Source organism: Nicrophorus vespilloides, unplaced genomic scaffold (assembly GCF_001412225.1).
Source record: "Nicrophorus vespilloides isolate i.1.1-1 unplaced genomic scaffold, Nicve_v1.0, whole genome shotgun sequence".
Classification (NCBI taxonomy): domain Eukaryota; kingdom Metazoa; phylum Arthropoda; class Insecta; order Coleoptera; family Silphidae; genus Nicrophorus; species Nicrophorus vespilloides.
The window spans coordinates 41213-54975 of record NW_017097688.1 but is presented as its reverse complement, the minus strand read 5'-3'; the positions used below and the strand labels follow the sequence as shown (position 1 = coordinate 54975).

Here is a 13763-nt window from a genome sequence, read left to right as displayed (position 1 = left end):
CTAGATTAGTTGAATCATTGGAAACAGTGTCTATGTCTCTATTGCACATGGATGTACTTAAAAAAAATTAGCTTATATTTTTATAAAATGTAGGTAAAAATATAATAAAATTAGAATAACTGATTATTACATTACCATTTTCATTATTTGTACAATTTCTGGGGTCGCTTAATCTCACATTTGTAATTACATTATTGGTTACATTTTGTTACTCACTATTTGTCACGATTGTACCTAAAAAATCTTAACAAGCTTATATTTTCAAAAACGAAGAAGTTAGTGTTGTCTCACGTATATACTGAGAAAATTCCATATCTATATCTGATAGATAGGTTGCATCTATCTCCCCACTAATAGGCGTTTCAAATAAAATTTCTGAAAAGTCGTATTCCCTGGGAGTTTGCTCCTCCACCTGGGAAAAAGTAGTATTCCCTATAAGTTTATTCCTCAGTCTCTTTATGCGTTTTATCTTGCATTATCTGGGAAAAACCTTATTCCTTGCAAGTTTCCTGTTCAGACTCTGTATACGTTTGATACTGCATCGTCTGGGAAATGCCGCATTCCCTGCAAGTTTCCTGCTTATTCTTTTTATCCTTCACCTGTTTTTTGAGAGATTTTAAATTATTGCGTATGAGCAATTCCTTTCTCATAGATATCTTTTCAGTATATTTTAGTTTCTTCCAGCCAATCTTAATTAATTTCATTCTCTCTCGTCTGCTTCCATCTCAAAAAGTTTACTGTGGCGCTTACTTCCGGATATGACGTCACTTACCAACCCGGTACGGTACGCCCTACTCCAGCCCGTAGCGGATATACCTGGAAGGGTAGATAAGGATGATACCCGCTTAGGGTGTATAAGCGGCCGGATATCTATAATCGCTCTCTTGTGCCATTTTGTATCCTGCCTCTCACTTTCTGTGTACCGTTACTTATCCGTGGTTAAGCCGAATAAACATACTTGTGAACGTTTCCAAATTGGTGACCCCGACTTAGACGAATTCTAAAACAAAATTGAGAATAAACAAGAAGATCAATCCGCCTTCCATGGCCTGCATTTTATGCCATGGAACATAAAATTGTGGTTTACCAGAATAGTCATACGCGATTAGCAGCTTAGACGAGGAAAATATTCGCGAAGTGGAGGACGTGATAGGAAACCCACCAGAAGTGGGTAAATACGAATATTTGAAAAACACATTGATCGAACGAGCGTGCTAGTCACAGGAGCAGAAGACACGTCAATTACTCAATCGTGAGGAGATGGGCGACCGCACGCCTTCGAAATATTTACGCCATCTGAGAGAGTTGTCCGGAACAACTGTGCCAGAAAACGCTATGGATGAAACAGTTACCGTCGAATGTACGCGCCATTTTAGTCGCACAAGAGCCCATCGAATTGGACCATGATGTTAGAAATGTCGGAATTATTTAACAACCTCATAACCAGACTGGAGACGTCGTTTATTGGTGACGGACAAGAACAGTGCCATTAGTGCTGAATTTAGGACTGCGCCGAGATTTCATGTGGAATTTCGTCGTAGAAGATGTGAGTAAATCCATAATTGGCGCGGACTTTTTGGATCACTACAAGCTCCTCGTCGATATTTCGAACAAACGCCTCAGTGATTCGACAACCAACCGCACTATCCGAGGAGGCACAATGATGGAAAACACGTAAAGCATCAAAACAGTCAATGGATCATCTTCATACCATCAGTTATTAACGAAGTTCCCTGAAATAATTCGTCCTGTTGGAACACCAGGGAAATCAAGACATGCCATCAGACATTTCATTAATACAACTCCAGGTCCACCAGCCTTCAGCAGACCAAGACGTTTAGCCCCTGACAAATTAGGACGTGGAAAGGCAGAATTTGCGACGTTGATGCGCCTAGGTATCGCGAGTCGCTCAGAGAGTCCGTGGGCGGCCACGCTCCACATGGTGCCAAAGAGTGGAGACCGTGCGGCGATTATAGAGCGCAAAACGCAAGAACCGTCCCTAACAGATACCCAGTGCCACAATTGACGATTTCGCACATTCGCTGCGAGGAAAGACTGTTTTTACGAAATTAGACCTGGTGCGAGCGTACAATCAAATCCGAGTCGCAGAAGAGGACATCCCAAAAACGGCCATTACAACACCCTTTGGCCTTTTTGAATTCCCGTTCATGATGTTCGGACTACGAAACGCAGCTCAGACCTTCCAGCGATTCATGGACGAGGTGCTGCGGAATTTAGATATCTGCTATGTGTACATAGATGACATATTAATTTCGTCGACATCAGAGGAAGAACACCTTCGGTATGTACAAGAAGTTTTTGGGAGACTGAAGGAGTACAGAGAAGTGATAAATAGCGCAAAGTGCGTCTTCGGAAAGCCCTAGGTAACGTTCCTCGGGCACAGCGTCTCCAGCAGCGGCACAATGCCATTACCGGAGAAAGTAGAAGCCATCAGACTATTTCCGCAGACTTTTTCACGGACCACAAACCGATTACTTTCGCATTTCACCAAAAATTGGACAAGTGCTCCCCTAAGCAATTCCGACACATGGAATACATTAGCCAATTTACAACCGACATCCGACACGTGTCCGGAACAGACAATGTCGTCGCGGATGCCCTCTCCAGAGTCGAGGAAGTGGCAGCAGGGATCAATCTAAAAAGCCTGGCAGAATCACAAGCCACGGACCCGGGACTTCAGGAATTTATACGATCAGACAATGGACTAGAACTACAGCGTGTCCGTATTCCCGGGGAAGATGCTTATGTGGTATGCGACACAAAGACATCGACTGCCTACCCTTCGTTACACCCGCGGTTTTCGACTCGCTGCACCTACTGTCACATCCAGGCGTAAATGCATTGGTGAAGCTGGTTACGCAGCGATTCTTGTGGCCCAGATGCAAGTCTGATGTACAAAAGTTAGCACAGGCATGCGTGCAGTGTCAAAAGTGCAAAGTTTCACGACACGTTATCAGTCCAAGACGCACCTTCACGCCCCCGTCAAAGAGGGGGGTACACATCGACATAGTCATCATGCCAGTATCCGAAGGGTACCGCTATTGCTTGACCTGCGTTGATCGGTTTACACGCTGGTCAGAAACGATACCGATGGAGAACCAGGAAGCGACTACCTCTTGCACCTTTTACTTGGGGTGAATCGCCCGCTTCGGAATTCCACTCCGCATCACCACCGACCAAGGCCGGCAAACAAAACAAAATGGTCGAACGTTTACATCGACAATTCAAAGCAGCAATCAAGTGTCACGAGAACGCGAGATGGACGGAGACACTTCCAACAGTCCTCCTGGGCATACGAGCGCCACGCGAGAGAATATAGAAGCTTCAGCAGCAGAGATGGTTTACGGTGAACCTTTGAGACTTCCAGGAGAATTCCAATCCGTCAGTAAACATCCCGAACCCAGCGACGCAGCGGACTATATGAGACATTTAGGAAGCTCCTTTGAAATTTTAAGACCTGCAAACACCGTCACACGGAGAGCGAAAACCGTTTGTTTTTAAAGATCTGGAAATGGCAGAGCATGTATTCGTGCGTCACGACGCCCCGAGGAAACTTTTGGAGGACCCGTATGACGGTCCTGCCTCAACACCGACTTGGAAGTCGCCGTGGAAAAGCGACCACGGCCAGTGTTATCATTATCGACATTACGATCCTGCTTGTCGACAAAAAGTAAAACTACAACTTTAGTCCCAGGAACAACTCGATCGGGTCGAAGAGTGCGATTTGTCGAGAGGTATCAAGCAGGTGGGCCATAAAAATTGTATTGTACAACAACAACGTCGACAAGCTAGGCATCATCCCAAGCTCAACTCGACGATTCTACGTAATTATTTTGCTCCACGGATCAAATTACTAGCAGGGGGTACTGTGGCGCTTACTTCAGCCCGGATATGACGTCACGTACCAACCCGGTACGGTACAATCTACTCCAGCCCGTAGAGGATATACCTGGAAGGGCAGATAAGGATGACACCCTCTCTGTGTACCGTTACTTATCCGTGGTTAAGCCGAATAAACATACTTGTGAACTTCTCCAAATTACTATTTAAAAAGTTTTGCAAACTTATATGGGGGATGCGAAACAAGCCAAAATATTTTTCCACAAGTTACCAAAGATGTGTGAGAATTTGCATTTTTTTGGTGAAACAAGCTTTGCAAATTCTGGCAATTTTTTTTGATTCATTACTGATCCTTTGGTTCCTTGAATGCAGCTTAAAATATACAACAAAGGTATACATTGATAGCATTCATCTTTTATTTTCAATTGATGTTATTGTTGACGATCCATCATCACGAAATGATTTTAAAAAAATGAGGTTTTTATTGCGTTTGAGATGGATATTGCAAATATTGATTCGGTGTTAAATTAAACATTTTCTCAAATATATAAAGATGCGATACATATCTCCAACTTCACATCTGTTTTTGTGAGCATCAGTAGCTTTCTTGTCTTTAGAGAAATAATAAAAGTAAAATATGAGTACAAAATGAAACATGTTTATAAAAATATATGTACATCAAGTGGCGGATTAACAATTATTTTCGGGGATCCCTAAAGTAACTAAAAACAATCATCACAAAGCCTAACATGGATCCTAAACATGTGCCTCAGTGCCTTAATGAATAATGCGTCACTGTGTAATATTATGTAATTACATTAATTATTATTACTTTTTTCAATACATAATATTTCTTTTTTATAATTAGAAAATGTTCAACAAATTATTGAATTTTCAACATTTCTTTATTGACCTCTAAAATTTTTCCAACATTCCCGTACTGTGGTATTACTTATGTCAGTAATTTCTAGATTCGTTGAATCATTGGAAACATTTTCTATGTCTCTATTGCTCATACTTGTGCCTGAAATATAAAAATTCTGAATTAGCTTATATTTTCATAAAATTGATTAATATAGGTAAAAAATTATAAACTTAAAATAACGGATTGTTACATTACCATTTTCATTATATGAACAATTCCTGGGCTCCATTAATCTCACATTTATAATTACATAATTGGATACATTTTGTGTCTCACTATTTCTCACGGTTGTACCTGAAAAATAAATCTGAATTAGCTTATATTATCAAAAACATTATAGTTACATTACCAATTTGATTGTATGATGAATTCATGAAGTTAAGTGAAAAATTTAGACTCTTATTACTTATTATAGTTGTACCTAAAAAAGAAAAAATATTAATTAGTTTATATTAAATTGATTTATATACTAAAAAAATAATAAATTGTTACATTACCATTTTGATTGTATGGAGAATGTCTGTGGTCACTTAAACTTACTCTTCTCACTAAATTCTCATTCGAAACATTTGATCTCGCATTATTTCTCACAGTCTACTCTAAAAAATAAAAATTTATAATCAGCTTATATTTTCCTGAATTTTATTCATGTACTAAAATGCATGATAAAATAAAAATTATTAATTGTTACATTACCATTTTGATCATATGAAGAATTTCTATTCGTCTGAAAAATGCAATTTCTCGTAGAAGTGGAATGAATGAATTACATCATTGGATACACTTAATTTCACTCTACTATCTAAATTCTTGGAAAAAATTGTACTCTCATCACGTCTCACGGTTGTACCTAAAAAAGAAAAAAAATATTAATTAGTTTATATTTTCATTCATAAACTAAAAAAATAAAAATATTCTTTGTTACATTACCATTTTGATTGTATGGAGAATATCTTTGGTCATTTAGTCTTACTCTTCTTGCTAAATTCTCATTGCAAACATTTGGTGTCGCATTATTAGTCTCGGTTGTTCCTGTACATCATATGAAGAATTTCTATTCGCCTGAAAAATGCAATTTCTCGTAGAAGTGGATTGAATGAATGTCGGCCAATGCTCGAGGTCACTTAAGTTCACACGTGTAATTACATCATCACATTCTGTGACTCATTATTGCTCACGGTTGTAACTGAAAAAATCTTAATTAGCTTATATTTTCAAGAAAATCATTGTTACATTACCGATTTGATTGTATGGTGAATTCGTAAGATCAATTAATATCACTCTTCTATCTAAATTCTTGGAAAAAATGGTACTCTCATCACGTCTCAGGGTTGTACCTAAAAAAGAAAAAAATATTAATTAGTTTATATTTTCATTCATAAACTAAAAAAATAAAAAAATTTCATTGTTACATTAGCATTTTGATTGTATGGAGAATATCTTTGGTCATTTAATCTTACTCTTCTTGCTAAATTCTCATTGCAAACATTTGGTGTCGCATTATTTGTCTCGGTTGTTCCTGCACAATAAAATTTCATAATTAGCTTACATTTTCTAGAATTTCATTCACACACTGAAATAAATAATAGAATGAAAATAATTAATTGTTACATTAGAATATTGATCATATGAAGAATTTCTATTCGTCTGAAAAATGCAATTTCTCGTAGAAGTGGATTGAATGAATGTCGGCCAATGCTCGAGGTCACTTAAGTTCACACGTGTAATTACATCATTGGATACATTCTGTGACTCATTATTGCTCACGTTGTAACTGAAAAAATCTTAAATAGCTTATATTTTCAAGAAAATCATTGTTACATTACCGATTTGATTGTATGGTGAATTCGTCACTTAATCTCACTCTTCTATCTAAATTCTTGGAAAAAATGGTACTCTCATCACGTCTCACGGTTGTACCAAAAAAAGAAAAAAATATTAATTAGTTTATATTTTCATTCATAAACTAAAAAAATAAAAATATTTCATTGTTACATTACCATTTTGATTGTATGGAGAATATCTTTGGTCATTTAATCTTACTCTTCTTGCTAAATTCTCATTGCAAACATTTGGTGTCGCATTATTTGTCTCGGTTGTTCCTGAACAATAAAATTTCATAATTAGCTTACATTTTCTAGAATTTCATTCACACTGAAATAAATAATAGAATAAAAATAATTAATTGTTGCATTACCATTTTGATTATATGAAGAATTTCTGTTTGTATCATGGGAAATAAATAATATTTGTTACAAAATAATTGAGCCGTTATTTTAAATCCACTTTGAAAAAAAATATGAGTTAATGATAATTTTAATAAGATATACATATCCTTTTTTATATTTATATTTACTATATCGCAAAAATATTATTTTAGAAAGTAGTATAAGTCCATTTCTAATAATATTAATAGTTAAAAAATTAATCTAATTGCAATTATTATTGATTATAAGGACTTCAGTGTGCACTGCCTTTTAGCGGATATTAGCTAGTGCCTTAAAAAAAGGAATCATTGGAAAAAAATATTAATATTAGAAAATTGTAAATAGGCTGAAAATATGTATTTTTTATTTGGAAAACAAGTAAGCCTATTTGAATGTTTGATAAAAAAAAATATAAAAACAGATTAATTATATCAGTGATTCAAAAAGTGTGGGTCACGAACTTTCCACCGCCGGAGGGTTATGAAACATATTTGGGGATGACAGATTAATCCGGGATGTTTTTCTATACATACCCATTTTTTGGGGTGGCAGATTTTAATTTACTAAAATTACCATTAACTATTTTTTCCTCCAAAAGTGAACTTATCCCACTTAAAAAAAGAACGGCTTATAACTATTGAAAGTAAGTCTATTTGGAGCTACGTTTGATTTCTTTAAAAAATTTGATAATTATTATTGCATAATGAAATGTAACATTATTATAGTGTAAAAAAAACACGAATTGATTCACGTTTGCCAATATGTATTATTAAATCGATTCAAACGCAAACCCTTAAATAGCTCGAAAGTAAATAATTTATAAAATTATAGGTTAAGAAAGTTGGAGGTATCAAAGCAGTATAATGCAGTACATATTTTTATTAAGTCGTCATTAATTTTGTGCAAATTAGAATTATTTATATTCCAGCTATTTCGGTGATGTAATCACGAACAACAGCAATATCAACATAGACTGAATAAGGATCACATTGCTTTGCCCATGAGTAGAAACCAATAAGGGTGTTGTCGTACACCAATGGACCTCCATAATCATCCTAAAACCACAAGAAAATAAATGATATTAATAATAATAACTTAATTTTAAAGTTTGATATTTACATGGCAAACAGTGTTCTTGGCGCAAAGCATACGTTCAGTCATTGTACTCGTCGGATAATGTCTGCGACATTCTTTACGTGTGACAGTAAAAACATCAACAGATTGAAATACAACTTCACCCTCTAAATGAGTTGGACCCCAACCGATACTTTTAGCTGTAACATTAATAGGAGCGACTTGACATCTCCTAGGAATTGCAATCTTCTGAATAGTTTCACTAAACACCAAAGGCTCGGACAACTCCAAAACAGAAAGATTCCTATCCTTGTTGTCGTTATCATTACCCATTTTAAATACTTCCTTAACCTTAACTACAATTCCACCAGAAAGAAGTTCCAAAGATCCAGCACGAACATGGAAAGGTCCAGTACCTTTGTAATCGAAACAAGCAGAGGCGGCAACGGCGTAATTTGAACTAATTATGGTAGCACTGCAGATGTGCCTGCCAAAATACTCAACTGATAAAAGGTATGGGTAATTCTTAATACTTGATTCTAAATTGCCATCATTCCTTTCTCCTAGCGAGAAGACAGCAGCTATAGTTGATTGAAAAAAACATAGCTATTAATACGGATTAAAATCTAATTCTTAATAGCTTACCTTGAGATGCTGAAACAGCAAGAGCGAACACCACAAACTTCAACATATTAGTTGTAATGTAGGTGCGTGTTACAAATCACAGTTGCTTTTATAACCAATTATCAACTGATTACCGTGATAAAATCAAAAAGAAGTAATTGATAAACTTATATTTATTACGATTAAATTTTGTTTTTTTTCGCTCATTGTTTCACGAACACAAATATACCATGGCGATCGGAAATAATCGTCAAAATATGCATTTCTAGCCTTATATTAGTCTTATAAAACTATTTTGTGTAATTTGAAAGATTAATATTAATGTTTTATAATGTGGTCAACAAAATAATTGTTATATTATTGAGTTTGACGACATATAAATTTAATTTGCGGAACATGTTTGGAGTACTTGCATATACGAGTTTGCGATAATATTTAGTGCATGTCATCAGACAGACTGATTTAATCGCAAAATGATTATACACAAAGACTCAAATCTATTGTAGACTGTCTATCTGTTGACAAAACTATGTGAAAGTCATGTAATTTAAGTTATTTTTATTCTAATCAAATAGAAATACTCAATATTATATTAACACAGAATATTAAGAAAGAAAGGTAACTTCATTGTATTATTTAATGTATATATAAAAATGAATAGTTAAATTGGGTGTCCCACATAAACGCCGGATTTAAATTTGGAAACTCTAAAAATTTCATGTGTCATCTGATATACTAAATATGGAATGATTTTTGAAATATTAATAACATTATTATTACTAATTTTAAAATGCATAACGTTATGCAGTTATTAAACTTTGTGGAATTTATAAAATGAGGAAACTGGTTCGATTATGGCAGTTCCTATTCAATGATTGACAATTTGCAATTGTCACATATATATTTACATTATAGAATGTTAATTTTCAAAATTGTTATTGCACCATTGATTCATCACACTTTTCAATTTCTGAAATCCAATCCATTTTTTAATTGTCCCTTCTCATCTGAACTTTCAATAGTCACATGACGAAACCATTATCATAATATTTCTAATGAAATTCTCGAAAAGTCAAAATAATAATTATTTTGATCCATTTTTATATTTATATAAAAAGTATTATTGGAAAAAGAAAGAACAATTTTTTTAAGAAGTAGTCTCATAGTCCCGCTTCTATCAGTCCAGATTTCCGCACTATAGTAAATCCGGACTAATCGTAGTTTGACAGTGAAAATTATAAAACAAACAAAATTTGAGTTCAGCAAAATAAAAATACATTCTAAAAAATAGTCAGGTTCTCTTTGTGCGGTTTATTTTTATGCGATTTTAATGTCCTCAATTATTCCGGTTTCAAACATACCAGAATATTGACGGAAGCGGACTATGCGAGGTATTGAAGTAAATAATTCGCATTGTCAAAATACTATGAATTTTTTTAAATAGTATTTCTGTCAAGAGGTTATTTATATTCATTTTATGCTAAGAAATATTCAGTTCGACTCAGAACACGGAGCAGTACAGACATGTTCGATAGCAGCTTGTGATAAGAAATATTTATGTTTTTGGCTTTGTTTGGAATCGGGTGTATGCTGTGTAGTCGCAATTCATACTGGTGACCATGCAGCAGGAATCAGAAGGCACCGACTCATCATCTTGCCCTTCGGAGGCCACGGGTTCCGGTTGGGAGGAAGGAAAGCGGAAGCGTGGAAGACCGAAGAAAGAATTCGCAAAAAAAACTACTACAAAGAAAACCAAAGATGGCAGTGCCGAGGTCTTCAAAATGCTACAAACACCTGCTATCTCAACGGATAAGTATTTTGCAAACAAAAAATCTTTGAACACTTTCAAGATAAACGTGCGCGAGGCGATATCGAGATCGCAACTATCGAAATTGTGGTCGAGGGGGACCGGCAACAGAAACGATGATATTCTGAAAACGAAGACAGGCTTCATTTTGAAGTCTGACAACCCTAAGGCTGTGGTCGTTGCGTATCTGACCGATATGCGGGATTGTGGCCACATCTCGTCCTTCGTTGAGTGCGTTCCTCCGAAGGAGCCAAAAAAACACGGCCACAACGCGTCTCTGTCTTGTGTCCTCACAAGGATGGACCTGGACATTACCGATGCTGAAATCAGCGAGCATTTCAAGTCATCTGCAAGACCTACATCACCTACAAGATGCGCATCATTACCGGGTATGCGTCTTCCTTCCAGAGGACTTGTTCTACCGAGAGCATTCCACCGCCTCCTATACCTGTGCCTTGCGCCAGGTGTCAACAATTCACTCACGCAACGGACGCATGTCCGAACAAGACCAAGTGCTCTAAATGCCAGGGGCAACATCCGACAAATCGATGCCACTTCCCCCCCGATGGGGGGAGGATTATGCTGCATGGTCTTCTAAATGTCCGAAAAGGCCAACAAAACCAATACCGGGTATACCTAACATCAAAGTAAGGCGACTCAATAACAACAGAATCCACAGGCTATTACATGACCACATAATTAACATTTATATCAACAAATTAAACTCGCCGAATAATGCAGAAAATCGCGCAGAGTTACTGCAGCGCTTGAGAAAACGATTCATTAAGAACTTCAATGTTGAGACACACGTCTGCTTTTCGGAACATCATGCTTATGTTTTAATGTTCGATGTGGATGACCGAGAGCGGGAGTCTCCTACGGATGTGAATCAGGGGACGGCCGGATCTTTCATCAGGAAGGATGGATAGTCCAACAAATTTAGCATTCTTAAGCCTGATGATGCTTTATGATGTTTATAATTTCATATTTTTTATATTTTTTTATATATGTACTTTCACATTTATTAAACACATTATGTAAAAATTGTTTTTGAAGTATAATTTCAATTTATTTATTTAGATACCAGTGGTTTCGGTGATGTAATCACGCAAAGCAGAGACACGAGAGTAGACACCTGGATGAGATGGCCTTGCGCATCCGTAACCCCACGAAACAATTCCGATTAATTTCTTATCCAACGAAACCAATGGACCACCAGAATCGCCCTATATTAAACGTATTATGTAATTTAATTCGTGATTTGTAAGAAATATATTATTGTGTACCTGACAAGCATCCTTTTTACCTCCTACTCCAGCACATACCATGCGATCAGTGATTGCACTAGATCCATAAGCATCACGGCATTCCCTTTGACCAATGGTGTTAACAGTGACCACCTGAAGTTTAGTAGAAAGATAACCACCTTCAGTGGTGGCTCCCCAACCGGTGCAGTTTACTTTAATACCAATAGCAACATTTTCATTTTGATTGGGAAGATCAATCTTCTTGATTTTAGAACCAAAAGATAAGGGTTTGGCAAGCTCCAAGACAGAGATATCATAATCGACGGTCGTCGCGTTGTATTTAGGATTTTGATGGATTGCCTTCACATTGATCACAGTACCACCAGAGTTGAGGGCAGCTGAACCAGCGCGAATGCTCAAAGAGGATGCTTCTGAACCGCTGGTGCAGTGAGCTGCAGTCACAGCATAATACTCATCAATGATTGATGCTCCGCAGATGTGATTACCGTTGAACAGAAGAGACAGCTGGTATGGATATTGCTGAATGGTGGCATCTTCACCGCCTACGATTCTTCCATTAAGGCGCGGAAGGATTTGGGTGGTGGCTAATGCAAAATGTAAGTGGTTCGGTTACGTAATTTGAATGATTATCGAAGAACACTCACCGTGACATGCCGAGATTGCGAACGCGAAAACCAAAAACTTGAACATGTTTACACGATCTGCTCTGATTCTACATATCGCACTCTCTATTTATATTCTGTAATATGTGCTATTATCTAACGATTGCTAAGATAATATCAACTAACCAATTGATAATGCCGTATTAAATGCAATTAAATAAAATTGAATTTAATTGCATTAGAAAATTCTCAGCTACGTTATATTATCTAAAAGAAAACACTTAAATTTTGACTTGGAAATATTATCTAAATTATTTAATTATTACTTAATGTTTGGTAAATTTCAATTATAAAAAATGCCTTTTGATTTATCTATTGTAATTATATTTATAGAAAACAAAAATGATGTAATATGTAACTAGAGTTTGAATATTTAGGTGAATTGTTGCTAAATGTTAGTTCCAGTGTGGAAAGCAGGCACAAAAAATGATAAATATAGTTAAAAATCGATGAAAATTCGTGTGGTATGAGTTAGTGTTTAACTTGTAAATCCAGATTTAGAAGTCTATGCTAGGATTTCCCAACTTCTAAGCGTATGTTCTTATAAAATGGAACACATTTGTTATAGTAACAACACTTTTCAGCATAAAATAATCAAAATAATTATACAAAATAATTCAACAATATATAGTGGAACCACAGCTCACAACGAATTCGAAACTTTTATTTTGAAATTTTCTATACTTGATATATGAGAAACACATATTTATTATTAGAGTCGTCAGACATTATAATGAAATTTTAAGAATTACTTAATATCGTATATTTGTCTCCAAATGAAGGAGCAATGAGTTCTTCTTCTTGCTATCGGAGACAAAGCAACTCTAAAATTAGCGCGTCAGTTGACAACTTATCAGTTATCCTGATGTTATTTATTTTGTTGAGTTGTATAATCATCTCATTGGTCATGTCCTTGAGGATTATGGGAAGGAGTTCTTCATAAATCTTATAGTATATTCCTGGTTTTCCTTATGAAACTTAATATGATGCTGTACATCATCATTTGTCTGAGTTGATAACAACTTCCCTCTTTGTGATGAATGTAGATTTTTTGCAGCATGCTACTGTGTCTGTCTCCCAAAATGATTTAAAATATCTGATAACAGAAATATAATTATCTTTTCATTCTATTGTTGCTGTTTTGTTCAGTAGTTCGATAAAGTTAGATGCAGACAAGTAGATACAGAAATCTCTGTAAATTAGTGGTCCATATTTTGCGAAAGTGAACTAAATTTGATGCAAATTCAAATAATTTTTAAATGATTCTATATAATCTTCAATTCTATTATATTTTGTTCAATTATGTAATGAATTTAGGTTAGTCTCCTATAATTG

General features: G+C 35.7%; 3 protein-coding genes across 3 annotated transcripts; all 3 read right to left on the bottom strand.

Moving 5' to 3' along the window:
• Positions 1-4766: 4766 nt before the first annotated feature.
• LOC108560724 lies at positions 4767-5547 on the bottom strand. The gene is made up of 5 exons (XM_017918391.1): positions 5483-5547; positions 5284-5380; positions 5136-5207; positions 4982-5080; positions 4767-4885 (listed from the first exon to the last, which is right to left on the bottom strand). The coding sequence occupies exons 1-5, from the start codon at positions 5492-5494 to the stop codon at positions 4767-4769; spliced, it is 399 nt and encodes a 132-aa protein (XP_017773880.1). The 5' UTR covers positions 5495-5547.
• Positions 5548-7854: 2307 nt separating this feature from the next.
• LOC108560737 (trypsin-7-like) lies at positions 7855-8796 on the bottom strand. The gene is made up of 3 exons (XM_017918406.1): positions 8713-8796; positions 8113-8648; positions 7855-8048 (listed from the first exon to the last, which is right to left on the bottom strand). The coding sequence occupies exons 1-3, from the start codon at positions 8756-8758 to the stop codon at positions 7911-7913; spliced, it is 720 nt and encodes a 239-aa protein (XP_017773895.1). The 5' UTR covers positions 8759-8796; the 3' UTR covers positions 7855-7910.
• Positions 8797-11545: 2749 nt separating this feature from the next.
• Positions 11546-12495, bottom strand: LOC108560734 (trypsin-1-like). The gene is made up of 3 exons (XM_017918402.1): positions 12411-12495; positions 11785-12350; positions 11546-11724 (listed from the first exon to the last, which is right to left on the bottom strand). Exons 1-3 carry the CDS (start codon positions 12454-12456, stop codon positions 11575-11577), a joined length of 762 nt encoding a protein of 253 aa, XP_017773891.1. The 5' UTR covers positions 12457-12495; the 3' UTR covers positions 11546-11574.
• Positions 12496-13763: the final 1268 nt, after the last annotated feature.